The following is a 14,043-nucleotide window of genomic DNA, read 5'->3' as shown; positions in this document are numbered from 1 at the left end:
TTGTAGGAGTCCCAATAGGGTCTTCAAATAGCCCTTGAACCCGGTCACATGACCGGCGTCCACCAATAATAATGGCACTTGCGGCGCATGCGCCATGGCGTCTGCAGGTCCTACACTGTAGTGCGGCGTCACACACACTGCGCACGCGCCGGGAGACCCGGAGCAGAGCGCACCGTGCTAACAGATGCCGGCCACAGCGTGGAGCCACAATCAACATGGCGATGCGCACGGTCATAGATAAACAGTGGATCATGGGAGCAGATGTATATAGCCTAAGATCGGGAGTCTATAAGGGGCCAAAGTGATATATAAATTAACCCTATGTCTCAGTGCTGTGCTGCATACAGACATAGGTAAAGGCCACCGCACTACATGCAATATAATAAATATGTATCAGAGAGAATAAATATTAATTTATAAATAAACCAACTCAGTGAGCATATAGCAGTACAATGAATATAAATTGAGATAATACATCAAATAAGTATATGAACCACTCCATAAAACGAATTCATTAGAATGTGCAATCAACAGAGGGGCAAGTAACCACATATATAGATATAGCATGAGTAAAGCATGATGCCAATTGATGAATCTATAAAGGCTTCCATGGATATACTTGATTGTAGAAAGTAGCACATCAGATCCGCTGTGTGGGGCTAGTTCAAGATCAGACAGGGACACGTTGAATAATAACTGAGAAAATAGAAAAAAATTATATAAAAACAGGTAAATAGATATAAAAACAAAAAAGGAAATTAAAAACATCCACTGCTGAGCAGCATGGGAGATTTAGAGTCATGCGGGCACAGCAAAAAGGAAAAAAACAGTATCACACATGTCCCTTCATATCAAATCCAGACATGAGAGGAGGAGAAAGAAATGTCACTATAACCCAAGAGGAAGAAAAAGAAGGGGGTCAATATCAAATTAAATAAGGGATTATAAGAATGGGGTGAAACTTAGACTCATTAAGTCCTCTAGGGCTCATGGTGTCCAATCGGACAATCCATTTCACCTCCATTTGCCCGAGGACTTTTTTGTAGTCACCACCCCTTATACCCATATGTAACGCATCGATCCCCCTAATTTTTAACAGCCCCGCATCACAATTATGATGCGCCCAGAAATGTCATGGAATGGTTTTAAGCTCCGTGGGATCAGATGCGGTCCTGGCTGCACCAATGTCCCGCACATTTTCATGTACTCGCACCCTCAGCTCCCTCGTGGTGAGGCCCACATAGATTTTAGGACACGGACAAGTGGCGTAATAGATGTCATTTGACGTGCCACATGATATCCGTTGTTTGATTTTAAATTCCCTCGTACCATCAAGTATATCCATGGAAGCCTTTTATAGATTCGTCAATTGGCATCATGCTTTACTCATGCTATATCTATATTTGTGGTTACTTGCCCCTCTGTTGATTGCACATTCTAATGAATTCGTTTTATGGAGTGGTTCATATACTTATTTGATGTATTTATTATCTCAATTTATATTCATTGTACTGCTATATGCTCACTGTGTTGGTTTATTTATAAATTAATATTTATTGTCTCTGATGCATATTTATTATATTGCATGTAGTGCGGTGGCCTTTACCTATGTCTGTATGCAGCACAGCACTGAGACATAGGGTTAATTTATATATCACTTTGGCCCCTTATAGACTCCCGATCTTAGGCTATATACATTTGCTCCCATGATCCACTGTTTATCTATGGCTGTGCGCATCGCCATGTTGTTTGTGGCTCCATGCTGTGGCCAGCGTCTGTTAGCACGGTGCGCTCTGCTCCGGGTCTCCCGGTGCGTGCGCAGTGTGTGTGACGCCGCGCTATAGTGTAGGACCTGCAGACGCCATGGCGCATGCGCCGCAAGTGCCATTATTATTGGTGGACGCCGGTCATGTGACCGGGTTCAAGGGCTATTTGAAGACCCTATGGGGACTCCTACAACTACTCTCCTCCTCGATAAAGCGGCGGGGGACGTCGCGAATCGCGCGTCGGAGGCCTCACTGCTGAACCTCCTCTCCCTCCCCTCCCTGGTAAGTTGCTCCATGGGTATTTGTCTGCAGCTTTAGGACTTATCCAGCATTTGGCATACTCTCACCATTATTGTTAGCAGGCAGTTCCTGTATCTTATTTGGTCACTGCTGTTGCAGCGACTTACCCTTTAGATGCTGACATGGTATCATGATATGAGACAGGATATATTTTTTCCATGTGTGTTGCTTACCGGGTTTTCCATCTAGGGGAATGTGAGGGGTTGTTCCATGGGACGTATTGTCCACACTTATTCATGAGCACTTCTTTGTTACTTGTCTTAGACTATTGTTATTTCACAATAAAATTTTGTATATTTTTATATAAAATTGACTGCGTGCTCTTCTGCTTCTCCTGTCGTTAAAACAGCTGACTATTGTTGTAAATACATTGGATTACTTACCGGAGATAACTTTTCCAAAGAGATCTTGCTTATCTACATGTAATGGCACAGCTGTGGTTGAAAAATTTCTCGCCTCCCCAGACACTGCCCTTTAATGTCCAAATAAAGTGAATACCCATCTGAAGCGGCTTATGCAGAGCGCAGCAGCCAAGATTGCAATGAGCTGTTGCGTTCTGCCGAGGCAGCAAATGAAATGACAAAACTATAATGAAGTGAGCTTTTGACATCTCGATCACTGTCTATGCAGAGCTCAGTAGTGTACGACAGTCCTCTCGAATAATACGCTCTGCATTAGCAGCGACCAATATGATCGTTGATAAGCAGCTAATAAAGATTTTGAGTCAAATCTAGTGACCATGATTCTATACTACTTTAATTCACTGATAATAACTGAGTTTGTTACATTTTTTTTTTTTTTTTTTTGTAACCCCAACTAGTTAGGACTAGAGTATGGGTTAGTCTTTGGGCTGGGCTTCTGACTGTGAATAGGTTTATAGATAGATAGAATTATGGCTAGTTAGGCCAAGGGTAATACAGTTGTTGCACAACAAAAAATGTAATAAAATGCTAAGCAAAAAATGCAACAACGTGCAACTATTTAGTAAAATGTGATGTCTGCTTTCAGCAAAAAGCAGGAAAATTCCAGAGGTCAAAGCACAAACTATAGTGACAACATAAGTTTAATTGATGTGTTTGAGGAATAAAGGGTTCAGTGCTGGACTGGTGGAAGGGACTCAAGGATTGCCAATGGTTCACGAGTATGACTGGAGCTGCTCGGTCATAGGATATAGTTAAATCTAAGGTAATGGAATCAGGAAATTGCAGCTCTTAATATGCAGTGCAAAATCGACATGTTTTATTGGGTGATCAGCATGTGTCCAGTATCTGCAACATTGACGGCCAATGTTTCACGTCCACATTGGACCTTTTTCATAGCCTGTGTCCTGTAATTTCAGTGTATGTTGCTGTCTCCATTAGAGGCCAATTTTTATACCCAACAGGCTGTTTTCCCAATAAAAACCACGTAGATTTTATACTGATTATTGTATTCAGTGCTGTATAGCATGCAATGTGATGCAAAGAGATAAATGGCAACGATGGAGACCAGTCTTATTCCCATAGTGAATGTGTAAGGGAGGGACAGGACTGTAGTCGTGACCTGTATTCCGGTGGCAGCTCTGTCCAGTCCTTCTCCTACATCAAATAATATTCTTATCCTCGGCATACCTGCATCTCTAGATTCATTTTCACCCGGACACTTCCCAGGCAATATCGGTCCCTCTTCTAGGTGACCCCCATGAATGGAGACCCAGTTCAAGATAACTTTAACACTTTCTTTACTTATGATTTTGCACATTACATCCACAGTTGGGACATCATAACATTTGCTTGCTTTCTCATCTTTCCCTTGCTTGCTGTCACTTCTGTGCAGTACCCACCCGGACTTGACCGACTTACACTGCTTCCCAGTTCCTTCCTGGCCTGACCTTGCAATGACGACCTTCCCTTCAGCCTGTTTCTCCCCAGACATGAATTAATCAGTCACTACATTTGGTGACCCCTGGTAAAGCATCTGGCCCGTCTCTACCGACGTGCGCCAAATGCACAGGGCGCATGCGCCGGCAAAAGCATACCAGCGCACGGCCTGCGTACCCAATGCTAACGATAGAGTACGCAGATTGCATGCAGCGTCATGCGCCCATAGGAGGAGCTGACCGGAGGGGGCAGGGGGTGGAGCTGCACCGCGGCCGTGCGCTGCGCCTCGTAGCGCAAGTGTGAAAGTAGCCTAACATAGGAGGGACAACTCTGAGGAAGGAAACAAGAAAACATCACATTTCACCTCCTTACAAATGAGAGCTAATTAAAGCAAATGTGACATCGGAAAAGGACTGTCTTTAAATTAAAATTTGTTTCATGTATTTTTTTTTTTTTTTGTTTTACATTTTTTTTTAAAAACTTTCTCCCCATATTTCAATATGACATAATATGCATATTTCACTCTTGTGTCTAAGTCTTATACTAGACCCTAGAGTTGAGCGACTTTGGTCGGATCGGGTTTCATGAAACAAAATTTGAGTTGGATGAAACTGGTCCGACTAGGGCAGAAAAAGTCGGGGTTTCGTCCGAAACCCAACCAAAATGCAAGTCAATGGGGAAAAAAAATCGGCATTGAGCGGATGAATGTCATCCGCTCAATGCCGACTTTTATTCCCCATTGACTTGCATTGGGGTCGGGTTTCGCACGAAACTCCGACTTCTTTTGCCCTAGTCGGACCAGTTTCATCCGACTCAAATTTTGTTTCATGAAACCCGATCTGACCAAAGTCGCTCAACTCTACTAGACACTCTTCTTTTTCTTTATGGAAAAGTTTTCCGCAGTCTCACTATCATGACAGACAGGATTACAATGAAAGTTAATACTACTATACACACTAGATAACACAGGGTCCATAATTCACAGTGGGTGATGTCAAAGTTCAACTGTCCCCCCCCCGTCATAATGACATTGGCCCTTATGTGACCATGTTCTGATTAGAAGCCAAGAATACTTGTATAGAAAGGATAATTATTGAGTCAGTTTTCTGCTCCTAATGCCCATATGCCCAACAGCAATTAGAAGTATCAAAGTATGCCTAGTGGCCATTGTGAAAACTGCAAGATTTTTTTTTTATATATGGTAATACAAAAAAACAGCAAAAATCAAACTGTTACCCTTGGTTCAAATCCTGTCAAGGACAACATCTACAGTTTGTATGTTCTCCCTGTGTTTCTGTGGATACTTAAACTGTGAGTCATTTAATGGCCACAATCAGCCAAGTGTGCGCACCACATGGTTGGAACACCAAGATAATCTACTTGTATGACCTACATGCAATTGATTGGCAGGTTATAGAAGCAAAAAAGAGTTTGTTGCAGAAATCCCCTATAAAACTTAACCCATCAACTAGGAGTAGGACTGTAAAGGGGCCTTTACACATAGCGATATCGCTAAAGCGTCACCGATTTTGTGACGCAGCAGCGATATCACTGTGTGATACTTACCTCCGACCGGCTCCCCCGCTGTCTGTCGCTGATCGCGCAGCTCCATTTCTCGTCGGGCGCTTCCTGCTGGCGTCGACGAGCGAAGCGTGAACGTGGGCGGGAGGACGTCGGGATCGCCGCATTTGAAAGGTAAGTAACGACCGCTGCTGCATCGCTACATCGCACCAGCGATCCTGACCGGGTCGTATCGTTGTCGGGATCGCTGGTGCATCGCTAAATGTAAAGGGGCCTTAAGCCTGGTATTTGTTTGCCTAACTAAATAAGAAATGGATCATTTCAGCCTGTTCTGGCAACTGCTGATTTAAACGTTAATTTCTTTTTCATTTCGCACCATCTACTGTTTAAAGTGTAATAATTCCAAATAGTTTAAAGATCTACTTTGTATTAAATGCAGATATGCTGTGGAATTCAATGAAGATTGCAATCATCCTTTAAAAAAATCTGCAAGAAATTGACCACCTATAACATATGCTGTAAAATCTGTGTTTATTTTTTTTCTGTCTGTCCCACCTAAATATGGTTTTTGTAGTGTGCTGAAAATATCCTAATTCTGAAAACTATGGTAAAAGCTTTCTTTTAACCTTGTAAACTAGTGCAAGTGGTTGCACTGTGCTCATTGTAGATAAACTGAAGGCAGCAAAGCCAAGCCACAAGGGAACATATATGTGAACAACGCATGTGAAACTAAACCCAATATTTGTTAAATCATAGATTCCTCAAATTATCCCCCTTTTTCTCAAATAATTTTATATGTGGGGAGCAGAGATGCCCTATAGAGTGAGTGCTGGTTACACTCACCTGGTGGAGTTGTGACTGGCACAACTCCTATGTTGGCATGGATAAAAAAAGCTGCTGCCCTGTGGCTGGTGGATAGATCCTCCAGGAAATATTGGATTGTTGGATATATTAGACGGCATCTGTTTGAAGAGGTAACTGCAATACTTTGCAATAAGAACTGTAGGAAGGAAAATTATTGTCCAAAATGCGTTGTTTTTACTGAATAAAAATAAGTGATCAATATCATACTAAAAAGCTATCAAAGAAATTTTTTTTGACAGTGATTAAAAAAAATCATGTCTTCTCCCCTTCTGTATGATGGATACCACAGAAGCAAGACTCCTTCTATATTACAGCTGACTGAAAATGGTCTAATACTCCAATGTTCATGTTTTGTTGGGTACTGTTACTCAATTTCAGATCAGCCCCAATCCCTTGACTAGGGTTCAGCTACAGCTTCCGACCCAGCCCTACTGGTATGGATGGCGCTGTTCCGGTTACGGCAGTAAACTTGCGTAGTCCTTACTTTCTGCTGATCATGGGTTCGGGGCCTTTACCAGTTGCACACTGAAGGCCATCAATGTGGTTTCCAAGAAAGCTTGTTTTTAGGAATATTCTTAATATATTTCACAGATTTGTGTCTGGTTTTTCAAATGTAAATCCAATTTCCTAATCAATTGCTATCTGAAAGTGATTGTTTTTTTTTTTTATCCTAGATTATCTTCTACAATGGATAGCGCTGCACATGAGCTGGAGAAAGTTAGCACAGCCAGAGGCCGCGGAAAGTCCATGGAAGAATTAGGGACTTCAGATAGAATAAGGCTTTCGGTGCTGAGTCAAAGCTCGGAGCAGCTGTACCACATTAAAGATCCTGCGCTCGGCCCACCGGCAGGAAATGTGAGCACAGCTGTGGTCCATCAGGACAAGCAGAAGTCCAGCCCTGAGCCAGGAAGCCGGCCCAGACAAACAAGTAATGCGGATTTGCTGGGGATTCACAGATATGATATTGCAAAGTCGGCACATGAGAGACATTCCAGATCCCTGAGAGCAAATGGTGCTTCTCCAGGCATAGAGAGTGCCAGCACTTCTTCATTACAGTCTCACGCTGAGACTACAGTGCAATCACACACTCTAAAGACAGACATCGAGGTTGTATCCCATCCCACCAGTATGGATGATGCTTGTAGCATTCCAAATATTTCATTGGAGAAGACCAGACACAAATGTCATTCAGAGGAGGTTCTAGGAGCTCCCAGCCCCTTACCCATACCTTGTCATCTACAGCCACAAGCAATGACTATACACGCAGCAAGGTAACAACTAACTCTAAAACCTGGAGTGCAAAAACAGATCTGTGTATGATAGAGTTGATGGTCAGGCGTGCATATTGTTAGTTAGTGAAAGGGATTATGTCAGAGCGTTTTCTGTGGGGAAAAAAAGGATCAGGCATATTGAAATCCAACATGTCTAATTCTTCTCTCCCATGACATCTTCCAAACACATTAATTGTCTACTGATCTTGAAATTGACAAGTAAAACTATATTTCAGATGTCTGGCCAGCTTAAAGGTTATGGACACCTCTTTGGGCATTTGTTTTTATTAATTACTTGCTTAAAATCTCATTTTAATTTGGATTTTTTCAAAACTTTTGCACGGTTTGCCTTCTCCTCTATTTTGTACAGTCTATTGATGGCTGCAGTGAGTTAACTGAGAATCCATCAGTGAGCTTCTTTCAGCTGATATGTGACGTTAAAGTTGAGCTCAAATTTAATGCCCTATATCTGAGTGGAGTTCACCAATGGATTTTCTCACCTCATTCTGCAGTCATAAATAGACATTGTAAATCAAAAACTATTGAAGGCAAAAGTTGCAGTTTTTTTAATGAAACCCAATTTAATTTTTTTTTTAGCCCCAAATAAATGTTTTTAAAGGGAATTTAGAACCTGTTTTTTTCCCATGTAAACTAAAAGAATCACCTTTTGAGGCCTCTTACACAGCAGTGCAGCAACATGTGTACGCTGGGTGCAGAATTATTAGGCAAATGAGTATTTTGATCACATCATCCTTTTCATACATGTTGTCCTACTCCAAGCTGTATAGGCTTGAAAGCCAACTGCCAATTATGTAAATCAGGTGATCTCTGTAATGAGGAGGGGTGTGGTCTAATGACATAACACCCTATATAAGGTGTGCTTAATTATTAGGCAACTTCCTTTCCTTTGGCAAAATGGGTCAGAATAAAGATTTGACGGACTCTGAAAAGTCAAAAATTGTGAGTTGTCTTGCAGTGGGATGCAGCAGTCATGAAATTGCCAAACTTTTGAAGCGTGATCACCGAACAATCAAGCGTTTCATGGCAAATATCCAACAGGGTCGCAAGAAGCGTGTTAATAAAAAAGGCACAAAATAACTGCCCATGAATTGAGGAAAATCAAGCGTGAAGCTGCCAAGATGCCATTTGCCACCAGTTTTGCCATATTTCAGAGCTGCAACGTTACTGGAGTATCAAAAAGCTCAAGGTGTGCCATACTCAGGGACATGGCCAAGCTAAGGGAGGCTGAAAAACGACCACCTTTCAACAAGAAACATAAGATATTTCTTGGCCCAGTCTTGACGTATTATCATAAGACTGATTTTTTTAAGGTTTTATGGACTGATGAAATGAGAGTGACTCTTGATTGGCCAGATGGATGGGCCCAAGGCTGGATCAGTAAAGGGCAGAGAGCTCCACTCCGACTCAGACGCCAGCAAGGTGGAGGTGGGGTACTGGTATGGGCTGGTATCATCAAAGATGAACTTGTGGGACCTTTTCGGGTTGAGGATGGAGTGAAGCTCAACTCCCAGACCTACTGCCAGTTTCTAGAAGACACCTTCTTCAAGCAGTGGTACAGGAAGAAGTCGGTATCGTTCAAGAAAAACATGATTTTCATGCAGGACAATGCTCCATCACATGAATCCAAATACTCCACAGCATGGCTGGCCAGTAAAGGTCTAAAAGAAGAAAAAATAATGACATGGCCCCCTTGTTCACCTGATCTGAACCCCATAGAGAACCTGTGGTCCCTCATAAAATGTGCGATCTACAGGGAGTGAAAACATTACACCTCTCCGAACAGTATCAGGGAGGCTGTGGTGGCTGCTGCACGCAAAGTTGATCGTAAACAGATCAAGCAACTGACAGAATCTATGGATGGAAGGCTTTTGAGTGTCATCGTAAAGAAAGGTGGCTATACTGGTCACTGATTTTTTTTTTTTGTTTTGTTTTTGAATGTCAGAAATGTTTATTTCTAAATTTTGTGTTGCTCTATTGGTTTACCTGGTGAAAATAAACAAGTGAGATGGGTATATATTTGGTTTTTATTAAGTTGCCTAATAATTCTGCACAGTAATCGTTACCTGCACAAACATATATCCTCCTAAGATAGCCAAATCTAAAAAAAACCCCACTCCAACATCGAAAAATATTAAGCTTTGATATCTATGAGTCTTTTGGGTTGATTGAGAACATAGTTGTTATTCAATAATAAAAAGAATCCTCTCAAATACAACTTGCCTAATAATTCTGCACACGGTGTATAAGCCCCCAGCTCCCTCATTGATTAGACAAAATATCTTCTATAATTCTCCCATGCCATATGCTAATCGTTGTATTTTTGTCTGATGGACACAGCAGGTGCCCATTTATCTCCGCACAGGAACATTTTTTTCTAATACATACAATTGTGGAACTTCTTATTATTCCAAGATCTATTGATTAAAATGTACTTAGTGGGAAAACTCTTTTAAGGCTAGGGGGGTTTAGTCAATATGGGGAAAACCTGGTGACAGGTCCCTTTTTGAAGTATAACAAAATTGCCCCCCAGAATGTGTCCATACTTTTTTTTAATTCTAAATACATTTTTCGAGCGTCTGTGTTCCTAATAAGGAAGGGAGAGTAATCTGCTGCCAAACATACTTGGACCATTGAAATTTAATATGTCTGATCTTGCATGTCCAAACCTTCTTTGAGCCAACATCATCTGTCATGGAGGGTTGTGATGTGCCAGCGAACACAAGACTGTCATCCAGTCCTGTCAAAATCAGCAGTGTTTTCCAAGTAGCTTGTTATTATCCAAAGAAATAATTTAAAGGGATATTCCCATCTCCAAGATCCTATCCCAATATATAGAAGATGTAATAATAATAATATTAGCAGATAACTCCAATTAGAAATGTAGTAGTTTTTCTGATTCACCATGTATCTCTTTCCTCATGTTCAGGCATTGCAGGACCTTAGGTATCCATGGTTACAACCACTAGGAACTAGCTAATTAACACTATATCAGTGGTTGGAACCATGGATACCTAAGGTCCTGCAATACCTGCACATGAGGAAAGAGACATTTCTAATTGGATGTATTTGCTAATATTATTATTATTATTACACATACTGCATATTGGTATTGGGATAGGATATTTGAGATGGGAATACGCCTTTAAATTCTGGAAACAGCCATTGACTAATATAAAGCTGTTTAATGGCTAATAAAACAATACATTATGTATGTGTTCTTTCTATAGCACAATACACATCATATTTTAGGACTGTTCTTAAAGTGCCCCTCCAGTCCACATACAAAATTTGCTTATACATTACTAAGGTATAGACACCATACATGAGCTCTCTGCCGCTTCAAAATGCTGGGGCAACTTTCTCTGTATCCAAAAATCGCAGCTGCAGTGGAAAGTCTGAAATGTGCCTCCCCGCACTACTAATGCCATGGGATGGACCAGTGCTGATGATGCAGGTGTTCATCCCTGCTATCAATGACCGTGGATTTGCAGAGAAAGCTTGGTTTAGACTGCGACTGCAGTGGCAAGTTTGAGCACTTAGGAATGGCAGCAGCAGGGATCTAATGGAGGTATCAGGTATAGTGCCTACTGGTTAAAAAAAAAAAAAAAATATACCATATTTTTTGGACTATAAGACGCACCTAGGTTTTAGGGGAGAAAATTAGTTAAAGAAAAAAAACTGAAGCATAAAATGTCAATTCTCTACTAATATCCCCTATCCTGGTATATATGGTCTCCTCATCCCCATCCTGGTATACATGGTCCCCTCATACCTCTCCTGGTGTGCATGGCCCCCTCATCCCTATTCTGTTGTGCGTGGCCCCCTCATCCCTATCCATGTATGCATGGCCTCATCATCTCTATCCTCCTATGCGTAGCCTCCTCCTCTCTTTCCTGGTATCTATGGCCCCATCATCCCTATCCTGGTATGCAAAGCCCCCATTCCCATCCTGGTATGCATGGCTCCTCATGCTTACCCTGGTATGCAAGGTCTCCTCAACCCTATCCTGGTATGCATGGCTCCTCATCCCTATCCTGGTATGCATGGCTCCTCATTCCTATCCTGGTATGCATGGCCCCCGCATCCCTATCCTGGTATGTATGGCCCCTCATCCCTATCCAGGTATGCATGGCTCCTGATCGCTATCCTGGTATACATGGCCCCCTCATCCCTATCCTGGTATGCATGGCTCCCTGATCCCTATCCTGGAATGCATGACCCCCTCATTCGCTATCCTGGTATGCATGGCCCCCTCATCCCTACCCAGGTGTGCCTGGTTCCCTCATCCCTATCCTGGTATGTATGTCCCCTCATCCCTATCCAGGTATCCATGGCCTCTTCAACCCTATCCTGCTAGGCATGGCACCCTCATCCCTAGCCTGGTAGGAATGTCACCCTTATCCCTAGTCTGGTAGGCATGGGCCCTCTCATTCCTATCCTGGTATGCAGGGCCCCCATCTCCATCCTGGTATGCATGGCCCCATCCTTATCCTGATAGGATTGGCCCCCATCCTGGTGTGCATTGCCCCATCAGAAAAACATTAAAGAAAACCATAAACCATTATACTTACCTTCCTGCGCTCCCTCCCAGCTTCCTGTTCCAATGCCAGCAGCTGATTTATGCTTGTATGCCATGCGCTGCTTACGAGCCAAGGACTGCTGCCAGAATACTCACTGCTCCCCACGCCGGAACTATGTGCGTGAAGAGTAGTGAACATTCATTGTTCTTTAATAGCGGGCACAGTATTAACCGCAGTATGCAGCTGCCGGTCGTTCACGTGTGCCCGCTACTAAAGAGAAATGAATATTAGCTGCATTCCACACCTATGGGAGTGAATATTCATTCCCATAAGTAGCAGGAACGCCCGGCAGCTGCAGAAAGTCAGCTGCTAAGGCTAACTGCATGTCCACTATTAAAGAGAAATGAATATTCCCATGGGAATGCAGTGAATATTCATTTCTCTTTAACAGCGGACACAGGAGTTAGCCACAGCCACGAGCCCCTACCTCCTGTAACCCACTGCTCTTCCGCTTCCCCACCTACCCATCCACATCCGGAACAGGTACATCCGGACTATAAGACTCTCCTCCCATTTTCCTTCACATTTTTGGAGGAAAAAAGTGCATCTTGTAGTCCGAACAATATGGTATATTGACAAGCACATCCCAGCAAAATGAAATAAATGTACTTGTGCAGATTGCTGTGACAGCATACAGATAACGAACTGAACTTTGTGTAATAAAGTATATAGTATATGTGAACATTGAATGCATAAACATTGAACTGCATTACTGTTAAATATACTATGGTTGCAATCATAACTTTTTAACCCCATTTCAAATTAGGTTTAGTATCAAAATTTACAAATTTTCTACCATTCGCAATAAACCAGTTAAACAAGAACAATTTAAGCAGCTCAACACAACTGATATAACACGTGGTTTCTCCAAAATTAGAACAAAATGCCTCTATTAATGACTACTGCAGTCTCAGAATTATCCACCTCCTTCATGGCAAACTTCTTTAGTAGTCAGCAGAGCAGCTTTTGGCTGTTAAGATCTGCCCAAAATGTAATGTCTATCCAGACTCCAGTTTCTAGCAGCATTCCTAAAGAATGTTAGCCAATTCCTCCACCTGGTTATTGCAGCATTCTTGTGGAAACCTAGCCCTTTTTCATGGGTTATTCCATTCCTTTTACTAATATTCTTAGGTTTTTGTGCTGCAGTTGCCCTCTTGAAATTCCATCAAAGTTTTTCAATGGGGCTCAATTCAGACTATGATGGCCATGCCAGGACTTTCTGAATCCAAACCTTGGTGGACTTTGAGTTATGCTTGTGATCCTTGGAAAGCTGAATGCTGTACATTCTTCAATGTCTTCAAAGAATGCATAATGTTTTTGCTTAGGCTATTTTTAAATTTCATTGAATTCATCATGCCTTCCAAATGCTGCAGGTTTACAGTGCTAGAGACAGCAAAGAAGCATCAGTTAACCACCGCCATGCTTGATTGTAGGCATGGTGTACCTTTCAGTGTGTTTCGTTCTTTCTTCTTCATACATACCGTTGATCCACAGACCTGAAGAGTTAACCTTTTGTTTCATCGCTCAACAGAACAAAATCACAAAACTTCTATGGTTTATTTAAATGGTATTGGGCATATTGGAGTCAACTTTTCTAGTGGTTTTGAGTTAGTAGAGGTGTACATCTAGGAGTTTAGGCAGGGATGTGTAGTATGCACTTTAATGTTCAAGCTAAAAGCAAAGATTGATGCAGGTGATCTACCGTCACGCGAGGGTTTTTGACCACCTTTCTCCACCGGAATTCGGTGATAGATGGTGACATTGCTTTCTGCCATGTCCTACTAGTGTAGTCAGTGTTCTTTCAACTTTGAGCTTGTGAGCAATTATTCCACCTGTTTTCCAAAGAAAATTGAATGCCTCT

The 14,043-nt window shown here is 42.1% G+C and overlaps 1 protein-coding gene across 5 annotated transcripts in view; it reads left to right on the top strand.

The window, feature by feature from the left end:
• Nucleotides 1-14,043, top strand: part of SHROOM1 (shroom family member 1) — a 122,437-nt gene that overhangs the window by 96,590 nt on the left and 11,804 nt on the right. For all 5 annotated transcript variants that reach the window (XM_073558264.1, XM_073559485.1, XM_073558032.1 and 2 more), the window contains exon 4: nt 6,985-7,581. In XM_073558264.1, coding sequence (XP_073414365.1) covers nt 6,985-7,581 — 597 coding nt within the window. The remainder of the gene's footprint in view (nt 1-6,984; nt 7,582-14,043) is intronic.

Source organism: Dendrobates tinctorius, unplaced genomic scaffold (assembly GCF_039654945.1).
Source record: "Dendrobates tinctorius isolate UK_male_01 unplaced genomic scaffold, ASM3965494v1 ptg000001l, whole genome shotgun sequence".
Taxonomy (NCBI): Eukaryota; Metazoa; Chordata; class Amphibia; order Anura; family Dendrobatidae; genus Dendrobates; species Dendrobates tinctorius.
Note: the sequence above shows the minus strand (reverse complement) of the source record. Positions and strands in the feature narration are given on the sequence as shown.